The 15311-nt window shown below is 37.0% G+C and overlaps 1 protein-coding gene across 12 annotated transcripts in view; it reads left to right on the top strand.

Annotated features, from left to right (window-relative positions):
* LOC117405667 (dystrophin-like) overlaps positions 1 to 15311 on the top strand; it is a 689570-nt gene that overhangs the window by 41595 nt on the left and 632664 nt on the right. For 7 of the 12 annotated variants that reach the window (XM_059030144.1, XM_059030147.1, XM_059030141.1 and 4 more), the window contains exon 1: positions 10773 to 10917. The exons of 1 other annotated variant lie outside the window; for it this stretch is intronic. In XM_059030144.1, coding sequence (XP_058886127.1) covers positions 10821 to 10917 — 97 coding nt within the window. In that variant the 5' untranslated portion in view covers positions 10773 to 10820. Of the gene's footprint in view, positions 1 to 10772; positions 10918 to 11276; positions 11287 to 15311 lie in introns of those variants that run through there. 4 more of the 12 variants (XM_059030146.1, XM_059030148.1, XM_034008885.3 and 1 more) reach the window with 2 other exon arrangements.

Here is a 15311-nt window from a genome sequence, read left to right on the forward strand (position 1 = left end):
AATAAAAGTGTGTGATAGTGAGAGTCCTGCCCCTCTCCTTAAAATGGTTGGCTTTTTACCCAGAATTCCAGTCGTCAACGAGAATAAGGTTGCCAACTTTCCATTTCAAAACTGGACATCAACCCCCCCCCTCCACAAATTCCCTTAAAACTGGATATCCGGTCGAAAACCGGACAGTTGGCAACCCTGAAGTATGAGCTGGTGTGGACCTGAGGTGGGTACAGGCCCAAAACAAATCCTATTCCTGTAATCACAAGAATATTGTAAAGTCTGCTCTGTCATGTTCACCCAAATAAATTGAATGCTGCTTACTTTTATTATCCTCCAGCTAACTGGAGACATTTAGGGAAATCATCACAACCTCAGAGTCATTAAAGTGACCTTCTGAGTTTCTCATTACTTTCTTAACATTGACAAGCTTATTTGTTGTAAACTTCACACTGGAATAAAAGTCTGTGATAAATCGAAGCTGCTGTGCTTTAAAAATAACATTGCGCTACACAGCGCTCATCTGAGAGTCTTAGTTGTAGGACGGGCAGGATGCACTTTGTGGGCCTGACACCTTGATGGAATGTCTTCTTCAATGCAAATACTTAAACTTCAACATTGCATTTCATTAAGAGTGAGCTACACTGTTCAGAATTAAAAGCCGTGCTAAAAGGAAAACCTGTCTGTGGTTGTGTTTACTGGGGAATGCACCAGACCAACTACAGTAGGAGGAAGAAAAAAAAACTTCAGAAATCCATGATCAAATCCACTGAACCTGAAATGAATTGTTGGCCTCTGTACCAACTCCAGCAGTTGTATGCCAGTAATCAGACTTGAAATGTACAGGACCACCGGGACTGAGTCCAACGTCGTGAAGTGAATCCTTGCTGTACACAGCACTAAATAATGGGATTTCCAAATGCTTTAGTGGCAGCTTTGTCAGACTGTATCAAGTTCTGATGATCTTCCCAAGACCTGCATAGTCTCATCAGCCTTCACAAAAAATATTTATGTGGATGCATGGTTACATCTTGCTGAGACTTTTGTTTTGTGTTTTTTTTTGTAGCAAGGGTAATTTTAGTTAACATCTGACAAAAATAAAAAAAAATATATAGGGAATCTACATAGGTTCACATCATATGATTAGTAACAGCATCGGTGGACAATCAGAATCTCCATATTAGCAGGAAGTATAACACTGGGATCTGGGCTATGTAGTGATTGGTTAAAGGCTAGTCTGATTAGGTATCTCACACTTTGCTTTAAGGCCACCTCAGTAGAAAGACCACGATTTTTCCCACTTACAGTAAAATAAAGTCCTGAAACCCTTACCCTTCAATATTAAGGCTACTCTTGCATTTATTAGTAATCAGTTTGAATAAAGTACAACTAAAATAAATAATAGCAAGAAAATGGTTAAACTGGTGGCACGCTATATATATTTCATTGTGCCTCTTAGGTATGTAACAATTTGGGGGTCAGGCAACACACAGAGTACAGCACAGGTGGTATTTGCTGACTTTACGTGAGCATGACAGTTCTTGGCAACAAATGTGGTCCTGTCTGGTAGTTCTTCATCAAATATACCAGGAACAGAGAATAAGTACTTGATAAAAACACTATTTGTTATGCATATGAGTTGGGTGAGGATGCTGCAGGGGAAGCTTTGTGGGATATGGTAAAAAAAAATGTGCCCCCGAGACCCGGACCATCTGCTTGGCTTGGAAGATGTTACCCACGGTGTCTTCTGACCCTGCTTTAGACCTCAGGAGAGAATGATGAATTTTAACTAAGTAAATACTGAAGAATTTTAATAGAATCCTTCAGGGTTATACAGATATTAATTGAGGGTTGATGATTTTTTGTTGAAGTTAGCTGGAAGGAAATTGGTTTTTAATTTGGCCTTTTTTGACATTTGTCACGACTTATTTTTTTTAGAGGATTTTTTTTTTTTTCCAAAGAAACGTTTTTTCTAAATGATGATGATTATGCCAATTTAATATCCAGTTTAGCATCTACTCTTAATTGTAGTTTTATGTGGGTGCTTTGAGTAACCCAGTGCTAATAGATGTTAAACAAAGGGTTTTTCATTGTAGTTTTTGTCATCTAAAAATAGCCGTAGCATGACCTGGTTCAAATGCTCCCTTTTTTATTTCCAAAGAAACTGCTCATATTTCAAACTAAGGGCCTCTTTTACTAAACGTATTCTACACAATTGTACACTGTTTTGTTTTTTTCTGGTTGAATTAAACATACATTTAGCATTAACCTTATTCACCAATAAAGTAGCTGTCAACATCAGTATCAATGACGTTTCACATCTATACGAATGTTGTGTGCTTGCTCCCGTTACAAGTGGCTCTTGACTAATTCAGTCTTGATACACATCAGACTTGATACACGGAACTACTTGGCTGCCGGCTCCTGCGTTTCCTTGGATCCTGTGCAAGTGCCATTGCTGGTACTTGGACTAACTCATTCCCTGGCTGTTAATCTCAGTACCTGTGTAACCAGTGTGTTTTGTTCGCCTTGTTTATTTTGCCCCACCCCTGTAAATATCCCTGTTACAAGACCTTGATGGTCCAAATAAATGTTTGTTTTGTACTGCAACTTTTAACTTTCCCGTTTGTGTACGTAGTCCTCCACTCACAAAAGTGCAATCTCCCATAAGGACTTTTTTTTTTAACATACGTGGATTCCATAGGGTGATCGTGCAATAGATTGCACCCATGTTCTTATCTTCCCACCATCAAACGATGAGCTCGCTTACAGAAATCTCCAGCATTCTCATAATATCCAGACTGCTTGTGATGTCATCTATAACATTACTAATGTTGACATGACTCTTACTTTTTGGAGCAATTTTCAGTCCCCATATAATGAACAACCTGCCACCGGGCAGTTCTTTGTGAACATGATAAAATTCTTACAAATAGAAACATGCTTCATTTTAAGTAGATGAGTAGTTGGTTAGATGGGTTGGCTTCTTTTGGGGCGAGCTTTTATTTTTCATTCCCTGTGTGACTGTACATGGTCCTTCAGCTGGCATTTCGGTACGTTCCTGTGACTTTGAAGTGCAGCAGAGTAGAGAGTTGTGTGGTCAAGATCCTAAAGTCTCTTCTGACTATCTCTTAGAGGTCCGATCCGGTTCATATGAATTCTTAAGCATCAGCGTATCAACGTGTCAGTATATTATAACACTTTGAATGAGATGATAACTACCCTATACCAGTGACCCTGTAACCTATGCATTCTATTTAAAAAGAACAGATATTAAAATCATTAATAAAAATGTTGTTTGGTGCTACCTGAAGGCTGTTCCCTCCTGTAATCTCAACATCAAATGCTGTGCTTGGAGCGTTGCATCATTTCAATCAACTGCCAGGATCAAAGGAACATTCTAAAAAAATTTAGCATTGGACAGTTTAAAACCGTATGTTTTCTAATTTCTTATACCGTATGTGGCCAACATTGAGCACTTAAGAAGGGAATAGATGACTAGATTTTAAATCTCCTCTTCTTAACCCACAGGATATGGTTACTCTGATTGAAATAACAAACCTAGGCTCACAGTGGACAAGGAAGAAGCAAACCTATCAGCACCTTCATTAAAACTTAAAAAATGAAGCATAATGATACTATGCCAAGGCCACCCTTTAAAATGGGAGGTGTGGTTATCGCTCCCATTTGACCCATAGTGTCCCGTGTACTTGAATTCTCATTAAACAAATAGCACTGTCTCTTAACTGAATATACCAGTTTCCTATCTCATATCATTGTGTCTTAGACATATTCATCTATTTATTAATAAATCCAGGAGGACAAGATGCTTTTTAAATGAAATTATGCTTGGACATTATTGGGCTTTATGTTAAAGCAAGCTGACAAGTGCACATCAGGCTTGCCCTTTCTAGCAATACCTTAGTGACGGTTTAATGCCTATTGTGTGTGCCGTAACATCTATACAGCATGTATTGCTGACAGATAACAAATGGAACAAATCACAGTGATTTAAGATTGTTTGAACTTTCTTGTCCTTTGTATCAGTATAAGAAAACAAACAGATATTAACCTTAATCTTAAATTCAATAGAGCTTTGGAGCAAGCAGGGTTTTCCATTAACTGTGATAGTATTCTGAGACAGAATACATGGTGTGATTGGAGACAACAGTAAGACAAAAGATTGCATTAGATCCACAGATTACGAGATTGTTCTGTAAAGTAGTAAGGCAAGGGACGGCATGCTAAGCAAATGCATTCAGCACTAACACAAATCCTGACACTGGGGTTGGAGCTTGTTGCTGTGATTCCAGAAGAGTTTGAAGGATACCAGATATGTCAGTTGAAGGGTACCAGATATGCTATACTTAGAGGCTGATAATAACAATATTACTCTTTATTAGGACAAAACAATAACTTTTGCTGTCCAACACAAACAAGTAGTTTATCATTTTTTAAAGAAAATCTCTATCTTTTGCCTGTTCTGTGTCTTGCGGGCATTCTGGAAGAGGGTGACACTTGTTAAACGAAGGGAGTTGCCTGTTCTCTAGGATGGAGATACATTGTGCTGCAATTACCCGACCTCTAATGAACACCAGCTCATTAAATGGACTGCAGAGATTGTTATTATTGTTATTATTATTAATCAGTCATTTAGCAGACGATTTTATCCAGAGACTAGGGTGTAAACTATGTATCAACAACTGCTGCAGAGTCACTTACAAAAGGACGGATGGCCTTAGCCTCCACTTTATTTCTCTATTTAATTGTAAGTCTCAAGGCATCGGCTGCATTCAATAATTTTATTGATAGTTCATCGTTGTCTTGTGTTTATATCGACAACACAGAATGGCACTGCATTTGATTGTTTCTATGATATAATATTATTGATATCATGATGAGTCAAAGGGAAATGTCAGATATGTTTGCCACAGCAAGTAAAAAATGGAAGAAATGAAACACAGCGAGACAACGAGAGATTCGCTTGCGGAAGAAACTATTAATATTGCTGATACCCAGTTACAATTATTTATACATTCTCTAAAGAAAAAAGTGCCATAGATTTTAAAATTAGATTTAGGCTCATGTATAGGCTTACCGCTATTTGTTTAATGTAGCAGTAGTGAAATATTTACTTAACTGGGATATCGAAAGCTTGCAACAGAGCAGTTTGGTTACTGTTAAAGCCTTTGCCCACTATAAAAATACAAACGTTTCAGTCTAAATGACGACCGTAACATTACACACTTTATTACTATAAAATGAGACTTAGTGGAACAACATTTTCAAGTTTGTTACAAACCAGTGCCGTGCTTTAAAAATACTTGCATTGCACATTTTGTATAATTTAACCTATAAGGCTCTGAACGGTTTAGCTCCATGTTACATTTCTGAATTGCTTACACGTTACACACCCGTACGTAATCTACGTTCTTCATCTTCCGGTTTATTGGCAATACCCAAAACTAAGCTTCACTCCATGGGCAATAGGGCTTTTTGCTGCTATGCGCCCAAACTTTAGAACGACCTTCCTCAATCTGTCAGGGTTGCTAAGACCATTGATGCTTTTAAAAAACAGGTAAAGACACACTTTTACGTTTAGGCATTTTTATCAAGATTTTTGATTTGTGTAATTTCTTTTTATATTATGTATACTCTTAATATGCTGTATGTATATATGGTTCTCTGTGTTTTTTGTGTTTGTACAGTGCTTTGAGATGCTTGCATTTAGGCACTTTATGAAATATAATTGATTTTAAAATTGATTTTGAATGTTTTTCTCATTCATGATGCTATTTGGGACAGAGCATGTTCAATGTTGACCTAACTTTGCCCCCCAGACTTTTTCTGAAATGACACCCCTGCTTTTTAGTATTCAATAAGAATATGTTATGGCTAAGTGTTTAAAGCTAAGGATGAATAGCTACAGTTTCCAGAATAAATGTATGTTTTTCAAATTAGATGATCAATTTATTTTGGCAGCGATCTTGTTATAGTGTTAAAACAAGCACTCTGGAGTACTAGTTACCTATTTAGATGTATCTTTATTAGAAAGAAATGTAACTTGAGGATAGAAGTTTGCCAGTGTTTTACATCATTTTTCTGCTGGAGAAGTCAGCATAAGTTTAAGAAAACTGAGCATTTAAATAAGCGTGATATATTGGTAGAAGACCACTTACACATTTTACAGCTACAGTAATGACTAGAAAATAAATAGTATGTTTAGACATGACGATGCCTGATAAACAATATTCATTCTGTTGGCTATTACGGTAAACAGGACAGCCTCCTCCTCTCCCCCCAAATAGGATTTGTCATTTCTCAGAATAAAAATAGAGAAGAAATCATCATAGTCCACCCACTACCTGACATGCTGACCTAAAACTGACAGCTCAGCTATTTAAGATATTGCCACTCTCTTCTCAATACTCTTGTAGACAGATTGGGACGTGTTTAGCATTCAATGGCACAGTGGAATGAGCTGTAGGATTTAAGAGAATCTGATATCTGGGTAACTGTGGTTCTGGGGCAGACATATACACATATTCATACAATGTAGGAAACAGCTTTTTATATTTATGAATAGACCTATAGGGTGGTGTGATGTAAATGCAAAATGTAACAAAAAAAAAAAAAAAAATCATAATCACTTAACAAGTATGTTAATGTAAAAATCCCCTTGGTGCAATCCTAACAGAGAACCGCCTTAGGCCAACCATTGGAGACAATCAAACCTGTCATATCTGCGTTTAGGATTCCAAACAAATAGCTGCAAAATGGTTCTAAAGATAAAAAAGCAATAGATTTAATTGTGTAAGCTGTATATGCAGTTTTAATAAATATTTGTTTTAATCATACCAAGAGGTATATAGGATTTAAAGCTTTAAATAGTTAAAGACCATGTTCAGTGAATAATATGCCAGCTTTCAAGAGGCTTATGTTTCTTTGTTTTATTTTTAAGCCTGACAGCATCAAAATATTATACGGTCACTGTATATAGTACTAGGGGACTTGGAGATCTGTAATAGAAATACTGAAACATACAGGACACCGAGAGCAGTAAACTGGACTTTCTCTGCCCTGTCTTGACTAACACCTCAATCACTCTCTGAACCTTTGCATCTCTCTTGGCTGAAGCTATTCAAGTAGGTGCCAGCGCTTACCTTCTCTTGCAATATACAACTCTTTTATCTTCTTAGTCCCTTTGGAACTGTGGGAAACGGTGCCAGTTGTGTGTTTGGTTTCTTATCTGGAATCCTTTCCTGCATAGTAAGACGTGTGGTAAAGGAAAAAGTAACACTTGCATTATTCTCCAGGTATTGATTACGGCAACATAATAATGCTGTTACTTAAAGACACAATTCATTCTTGTATGTGAATATCAAATTGGATATCTGGCCACCTTTTGACATTTTTGGGAACTTTAATTCTTACAGAATATCAACTTTTAAGCCAAGAAGTAGTATTACTGTAAATGGCTTAAATACATGATTTTGGAACTTTTAATGAACAATTACAATTAATGATTGATGTAACTCTTTGAAAGACAGGCATTCAAAAGACATATAAGAAAATGTATGAAGAAGATGATGCAATTGGGCCCATCAATGCTTTGTCAGGCCGGGTCTTAAAGGAGCTCAATGATTCAGCTTTAACAACATGGCTAGAAAACCCATTCCATACCCTCACTTTTAGATTAAAGAGGTATCTCCTACCCAATCACCCTTTTCCCTAATGTAATATTTATGATAAATAAATTGAAAGTTACAAGACTCCCTAAGCACATTTTTCATTTCGGTTTTGAATTTGTTATTAAATGAACTAGCTCCAGCCTGAAAGAATGAACTTTGGTCTCTTAGAGGTATATTCATAAAGGGTTAACGTTTGTTGAAATGAGAAAACAGGAGTCAAAACATCGGAATCAGGTTTTGCAAGCTGCCCGTGACTGGCAGCTGCAGACTCGGGTTTCGGAAGTAGGCTACTGTCGGTGGATTCCGTTTTTCGTTTTGCAACAGCTATCGACGGCAACCAGGGAAGATTAATAATGCTGATGATGTCATCAAAAAGAGGCAGATGCTCGTTCTTGAACGACTGCATAACCATTCATAAAGTGGTTTGCGACAGTTGCCCGTATTCTCAAATAATTTTATGAATAGCAATATGGACGACTTTCGTTAGTTTTAAACGAAATTCATTTTATTATGGCAGTTGGCAAGTACTTTTATAAATAGGGCCCTTAGTGTGTAATTAAATTACTGTCCCTTTTATGGTTGGGGGAAAAAAACTAAACTTGAGGGAAATTAAAAGTTCATGCTGACCACTGAATAAATGTGAAGCAGTAGTGTTTATAATTACCACTATAACCATAGAAAAAAGTATATATTCTTATTTAAAAAAATACTTTAGGCTAGATTACTATCAACATATTGTTGTACATTTCCTATGGATATATCTGTAGATCACACTAATTTCTATAGTTATAATTTTCTGCAGATCTGTAAACTTTCTGTAGATTTCTGTAAGCATTCATAGATTTCAAAAGGAATTTGTATAAAGGGTATTTGGATTGAATTAACGGTCTTGAGGTCCTCAGGAGTCTTGACCTTGTCCTTAGTGGTGGTCTTGACCTTGTCCTTAGTGGTCTGGCCCCAGAAGACTTTAATGGCGTTTTTTCAAAATTGCTCCCATGTAACTTAATAAATCCACAGACCCTGAGTGACTGATCATTTTAATTAGTAAAAAATAAATAATAAAAAAAATACATTACATAAATGATGCATTCCCAAAATGAAATTGTGAAGAGCTTAATGAGATATGATTAATCAGTTTAATTATATGTGTGGAGTAAGGTATAGACCTATCACTAATGTTTTTGAAACACTAATTTTAATTTTATGTTTTCTACTGTGATGGAATGTTGACATTTACTATGTTTTTTCTGACCCTTTTCAAGGGGACAGATAAATAGAACCGCATGTTTCACTTTGTAATATAGATGTTATGACTTGAGAATTACAGAAATTAAAAATGTTTATAGAATTTTCGCAGTGCATTTTCCAACTAAAATGTTAACTGAACTAGTTCATTTAAAGAAGCTGTATTTTGCAATAATTTAATTTGGATAATTTACTTGGAACTGAAAATTACAATATTATTTATGATACAATATTAGTCTATAAAGTGTCTGGTTTACTCATCTCTTCTTTTTCTTTTTTTTAGGTTATCACTGAATAATCAGACACAGAGCATTGGGTGTTGACACGCCGCACAGTCATGCAGATTTAATAACACACGGGTGCTGTCACTATGGTACCAGCACTGGTAGCCCTAGTGTCAGATTTAATAAAGAAAACAAAACTAAACTAAAACTAAAAGTTTGCCACACAAGACGAGCGCTAGCCTCACTAAAAGAGACGTCCTGCTCCAGGAACCTACTACACTACGAAACCCTCTCTATACTGGTAGGGATAAACATCCCCTAAACTAACCTACTGCTGTTGCTCCCGAAGTCCCGGCCTCCCAGGACTGTCGGAAAGACCCGTAGCTGATCAGCCACGCAGCCTGACAGGTTTTTAAATTATAAATAACAAATAACAAGACGCTGCGCTTTTATCCGCGCCGCAAACAAATACAAATAATAATAAATAAATACGCTTAATAATTGTTCATGTTCATCCAAACCTCGATTGTGAGGTACAGTAGATACCTATCCATGTGCAAATGGGCTGGCACTACCAGAATTTAGTTCACATAGACCCCACAGTTGCTGTCAGAAAAAAAACTTATTTTCTGATAATTGACATTCAGAGTGACAGCTTGTAATTATTTTGTTTCACCACAGTGTTTTCATATGAAAACAAAACAATTATCAATTCAGTTTTGACAAACTGACATACAGTATGTAATATTCTTTTAGCTTTTGTTGCTGTTGAAATGTGTAAGTTTGTATTTCTTGTAAACTTTTGCTCTCCAGGATATAACCCTTTGAGAGGCATTGTCTCATTTACAAGAGTCCTGGCAGACAACAGCCACACACAATTCAGTTACATCTTTCATACTAAATGTTAGATACACAGTCACAATATATAGAATCCAAGGTAAAAGCAGAACATCTCAACAGTCACACTTAAATATTACAAACGCAGTCCATTTTAAAATAATAAAAAAAAATGCTTCTGAATTTCTGTTTGTGATGCTCATTTTTTTCTGTCTGGTAGACCATTCTAATCATTAGATGCTCTGTTTTTTTTTTTTTATTGTTCAAATCTTTTAATTTAATTTAATTTAAAATAGCTAATAAATGTATTACCCACAAAAAACTAACTGTAATTGAAAATATGTGTATCATAGAAACCTAATATGGTTAGAAAAAACAATATTAAATTGTAAACACATTGGACTGCTTTAAAATGGTATTTTAGGGTAAAACTGTGGGGCTTTCCAAATAAATATTATTAACTGCAATTATCTGTGTTTCATGCATAGATACATAGATAATGCACTGTAGCTCTTGTACCTTCGTCTTATTTTATGAATAGGGTGTTGATTGGATTTGATCTAAAGGATTGTATACCATCTGCCCACTTTAGTAGCTTTGGTCGTGTATTATTGTACAGGGGTCCAGGTTACTGTGATTGACGTATCAGATACAGAGGGGTTAGCAGACCAGACCTGATCGTGTAGCAGCTGCATAATAAATGATGGAGAGAATCACGTTAGACATGCCCACCTAGTCTAACTTGAATCATGCAGGAAGAGAGCTGCTGGAATTCAAATAGACTTTCTGTCTTCGAGCAGCCGGCAGTAATAGAATGCTCTCAGGAAGATGACAGATGCAGGGAAAAGATGCCGATTTGCACTGCCTTGATTTGTTTCAGCCGCCAACTTATTGGCGTGATGGAGTGACTGGAAAAGCAGCTGGTATGGAAGGTAGGATTACAAACGGCATCACATCATTATGCATGTAATTAGAAACTGACCATGACAGAGCATATGTTTAGAATGCCCTGTGATTGATGGAACAGGATTTGTTGCTGGGTGCTGAAAGGGGTTTTGTCAGTCAAACTACCATTAAAAGCATTGCTTTCTTCATACAGTCAGATTTTTTTTAAATGGTTGGCTTTTTATCAGTATCTGCACAATAGGGTTTTGTTTAGCTTTAGCTCTTAAAACCTCTGTGGGGGAGCTCTGATCTAAAAAAAATTATTGCAGTCAGACACCGCTCTGAAAACAGTGATCAACTATTAATAGACTGCTTGTAGTTTTGAAAAGAAGCAGGAGACCGGATAATATATTCAGGTAAGCTAAACATTTGACACAGTTTTAAAAATGGGACAAAAGCGCCAGTGTTTAGATCTTGGGCTGATGGTGTTTAATCAGTTTGGGATTAACGTTTATACTTGAACTGTTTTGTCACTTGTGAAATAGGAAAGATGTAGTGGTTATCAGCGTCTCTGTTTATTGATGTTTATTTATTTATTTCGAACATGGATTTAAACTGTTCATGCAGTCATGCTTTAGCCACTAATGCATCTGGTTCAAGTACAGAACTGTACTCACATTTTGCCAACATAATGCCTTCCCAGCTGCTCTGTAATTTTGCACTTAATTACTTCTCCTAATTTCCCTGTATCTGTTTATTTGTAAAAAAAAAAAAAAAAAAAGCATTGGACTTTGGTAATGAGTCCTGACAGCTAATTTTGAATATTAATGAAACATGCAGGGTAAAATCTTGACTATCTGGAATAATTAGAACAGAGTGCTCCCTGTCAGCATGAAGCTTTGTATGTTTTTGGCATGTCCTCAGCAGCAGAACTCTTCTGGCTGAATACAGCTGTTGCACATCATGCTTTTGGAAAAAATATAATAATTGGTAAGATCTAGAAGGTACAATAGATTATATCTGCAGGTTGATGTTAATTATACAAAGCATATCTCTACCAGTTTACTTTAAATCCCAGCTGCAGGATTGAAAGTTTGGAAAGTAAATGATATGCACTGTATTGCTGAACATTATATTACAGCATGGAAATCAGAAGTTTGCCTTATAGTATGAACATTATAATTGGTTCAACTGGATCTCATCACCAGATGCAAATAGATTGTTTTCAAATTGTGTTTGCATAATCAGCCTCATTGAAGTTAGTCTTACCTGCTATACTATCAATGAGTGGTACAGTTCGATTTACATATTCCTTACACAGTTAGAAAAAGCATCCACTTGGAATTACAGTGTTTTTTTTTTTTATAGCATTCCAGTACACTTTCATTGTATTCTCCCCCTGTCCACTGACTTGAACTCCAGACACAAACAGCTCAGCCATCCCATGTGATCCTATTTAAAGCCATTTAATGGTGCAAGTGTGAAGCTAATACTGAAGTCAACACAGTTAATCCCAAGGAAGTACCCCATAGGAGAATGCATAATGAAGACAAACCCAGGACTGAATAGCAGGGGTGACAGGATTGATGGTGGTTTGCAGAAGTAAGAAGGACTGTGGTCTGTTCCCTTTTCACAAACCCATGAGCATGAAATTCACAAGAACTAAATTTAAAAAGAAAATAAAAACAGCTCCCTAAGGTTGCTATATTAAGGCATTAACTTGCTTCTCTTAGAGACAGAAGACTGCACATTTTTTAAAAGATATGATGCAGTAATAAAGCCATTTGAACAGCCTCTCAAGCACATTTCTGTTTTCATTAACAGTGGACAGAAGTGATTTTTCACAGAAATGCACCCTGTTTGGTTGCTTTTAGTGATTGCACATTGTTCCCTTGTTAATTCAGTTAATTCACAGTAGGACCATGTTGACAGTATCTGTACTGTACCTTTACTGTGTAAGGACTCTTCATCAATTCACTGCCCTTAATATTTAATTTTGTATTTGTAACTATTTACTATTTGTGTGCAGATATCCTTACTTGTTTTTGTATAAATAATCAGGATGGTCAATTAAAATTATCTAGATCATTTAGTAAACTATACATAGATCATTATTTTGTATTACATTTCCACAGTCCCTTTTCATTCATGCATTTACATTTTACTAAATTACTTTTGTTTACTACTTTTTTCTTTGTATATTGTTGGATACATAAATCTTTTTTTTTTTTTAAGATGATAATTCAAATCTTAAATAAAGGAGTAATTTACTGCATCCTGCTGGGAGCAGACAGTCTGAACACATTTAATTCTTTCAGTCACATGAGTCCTTTAAGTCTTTGAGAAATGAAATTCTCATAATACATTTAAATACGAGACCTGACAGAAGTTTTGAAAGATGTTTGAACACTAAATCTGTGGGAATGGATTTTCATTTTCTGCAAGTTTAAGTCAGAGAGAAACAGTCCGGATTGACAAAAGTGAATGAGTTTGGGTTTACAGTTGTGTTTCTACCATAGAGGGCAGCATAGTTCTCTATATTGTATAGATCAGTATATCCCTACAACAGAACATAGGCTCTGCACATGGGGGTGTATGGGAGTGTGTCTGCAAGTGAGAGTTTGGTGGCTGGGGGTTATTTTGATGAAGGAACAGCCTGTAACCAAGATGGTCACTGTTTGCACAGCAACATGTTAGATTGAATGATTCATTGTTTGATTGAGAGTGAATGTAAAAGTGTGGAATGTGGCCAGGTGGTGATTGGATGATTAATTGAATCAATCAAGCCCCTGGCCACATGGTGTAAAAATGGAAAAAAGAGGTTTGTTTGTGGAGAGCGTGTAGGAGAGAGGTGAGGGTATGAGCAGAAGAGAGAAAAAGTGATGCACAGGCAGAAGGAGGTGAAAATCAGCAGCCACTGGAAGTGCTGTCGAAGGAGTAATGGAGACGTGGGTGAAAAGCCAGAGAGGGAGGGGCTGGAACCCCTAAAGCCGGAGGGGGAGGAGTTACCATCTTCAAAGGCCAAAGTAGGAGGCTACCGTCTCAAAGGCCAGAGTAGGAGTGGTTGCCTGCCTGTCAAGAGCCAGAGGAGGAGCTATAGTCCGAGAAGGAGCAGCGGCTGTGCCGAGGACCAAAAGAGGAGGAGCTACTGTCCTGACAGCCTGAGGAGGAGAAACTGCGGTCCCTGAGAGCAAGGAAGGAGAGAAGCCTGAGCTCCAATCCGCCCCCTATGGGTCAGCTCCCTCGGCCCGTGCTTCCAGACACCCCACCATTGTGTCTGGGCCTCCCATCACCCATTGACCCCCCCCAAACAGAAGAGGAACCATTCTGAGGGGAAGGGTATGTGACAAGGAGAACCCTGTTGCTGGTTCTTGCGCAAATGTGTGCAGCTGGGACGTGGAGAGAGCGTCTGCTTGGCAGGATAACTACTACGCAACTGCAAGATGGTGCCTGTGAACACTAGGATTGTCGCAACAGTAGTAAGTTAGTTTAGGGGAGTGATCCCAACCAGTATAGAGAGGGTTTGCATAGTGTAGTAGGTTCCTGGAGCAGTCTTGTGTGGCAAACTTTTATTTGTAGCTTTGTTTTGTTTGGTTTTTTATTAAATCTGACGCTAGGGCTACCATTGCTGGTACCCTAGTGGCAGCACCTGTGTGTTATACAATTCTCTGTGCCCGTGTGGCGTGTCAGCACCCAATGCTTTGTCTGCCTCATTATTATTCAGTGACAACCCACACACGTAACCACCTGTGAAAAAGAAAAATATAAATATATGCAATGTGCTCCAAAATATTAGCAGGGGAACTGTGATATTTTAGCATTATAAAACAAATGATAGAAGTTTTTAATAGGGTAAGGTCATTATTTAGATTTTGACAGACACATACTGTACAGTATATAACTTGGTTTGTATTCTAAGAATATTACAGGCAAGTTATTGTAGCTAACAGAATAATTCCATAGCTCTTACAGGTTGTGCTATAATACACTTTTTATTTTATTTTATAACATGATATATGGTTGCTTTAAGAAATCTCTGTTTGTAAGCCATGCCTTCAGATAGATTTGTACTTGTGGTCATTTCAACTGAAGGATCCCTCTAATTGTCTCTTTCCTGTCATTAACCAACCAGCTGCTTCCCCTATTGATTCACATTTTTTCAGCCAGAAACATGCTTTGACCCAGAAGACACTGCTGAGGTGAAATTACCCAAGAGGTACAAGTGCATAAAGACAACCCGAAAATAAGGCATATAAGCTACAATTACATTACTATTTACAATGACTTTAATATTTCATCAAATATTTATTTTTCAGAGGATGAGACATCTATTATATCTGAACTAGACCAGCAGTCCGGGGACTTCTGTGTTTAAGTGGTTTTATTTTTGTTCCTGGAAAAAAAAAGCGCTTAAAAATCTATAAATAACTTGAACTAAATA

This window comes from Acipenser ruthenus, chromosome 9 (genome assembly GCF_902713425.1).
Source record: "Acipenser ruthenus chromosome 9, fAciRut3.2 maternal haplotype, whole genome shotgun sequence".
Classification (NCBI taxonomy): domain Eukaryota; kingdom Metazoa; phylum Chordata; class Actinopteri; order Acipenseriformes; family Acipenseridae; genus Acipenser; species Acipenser ruthenus.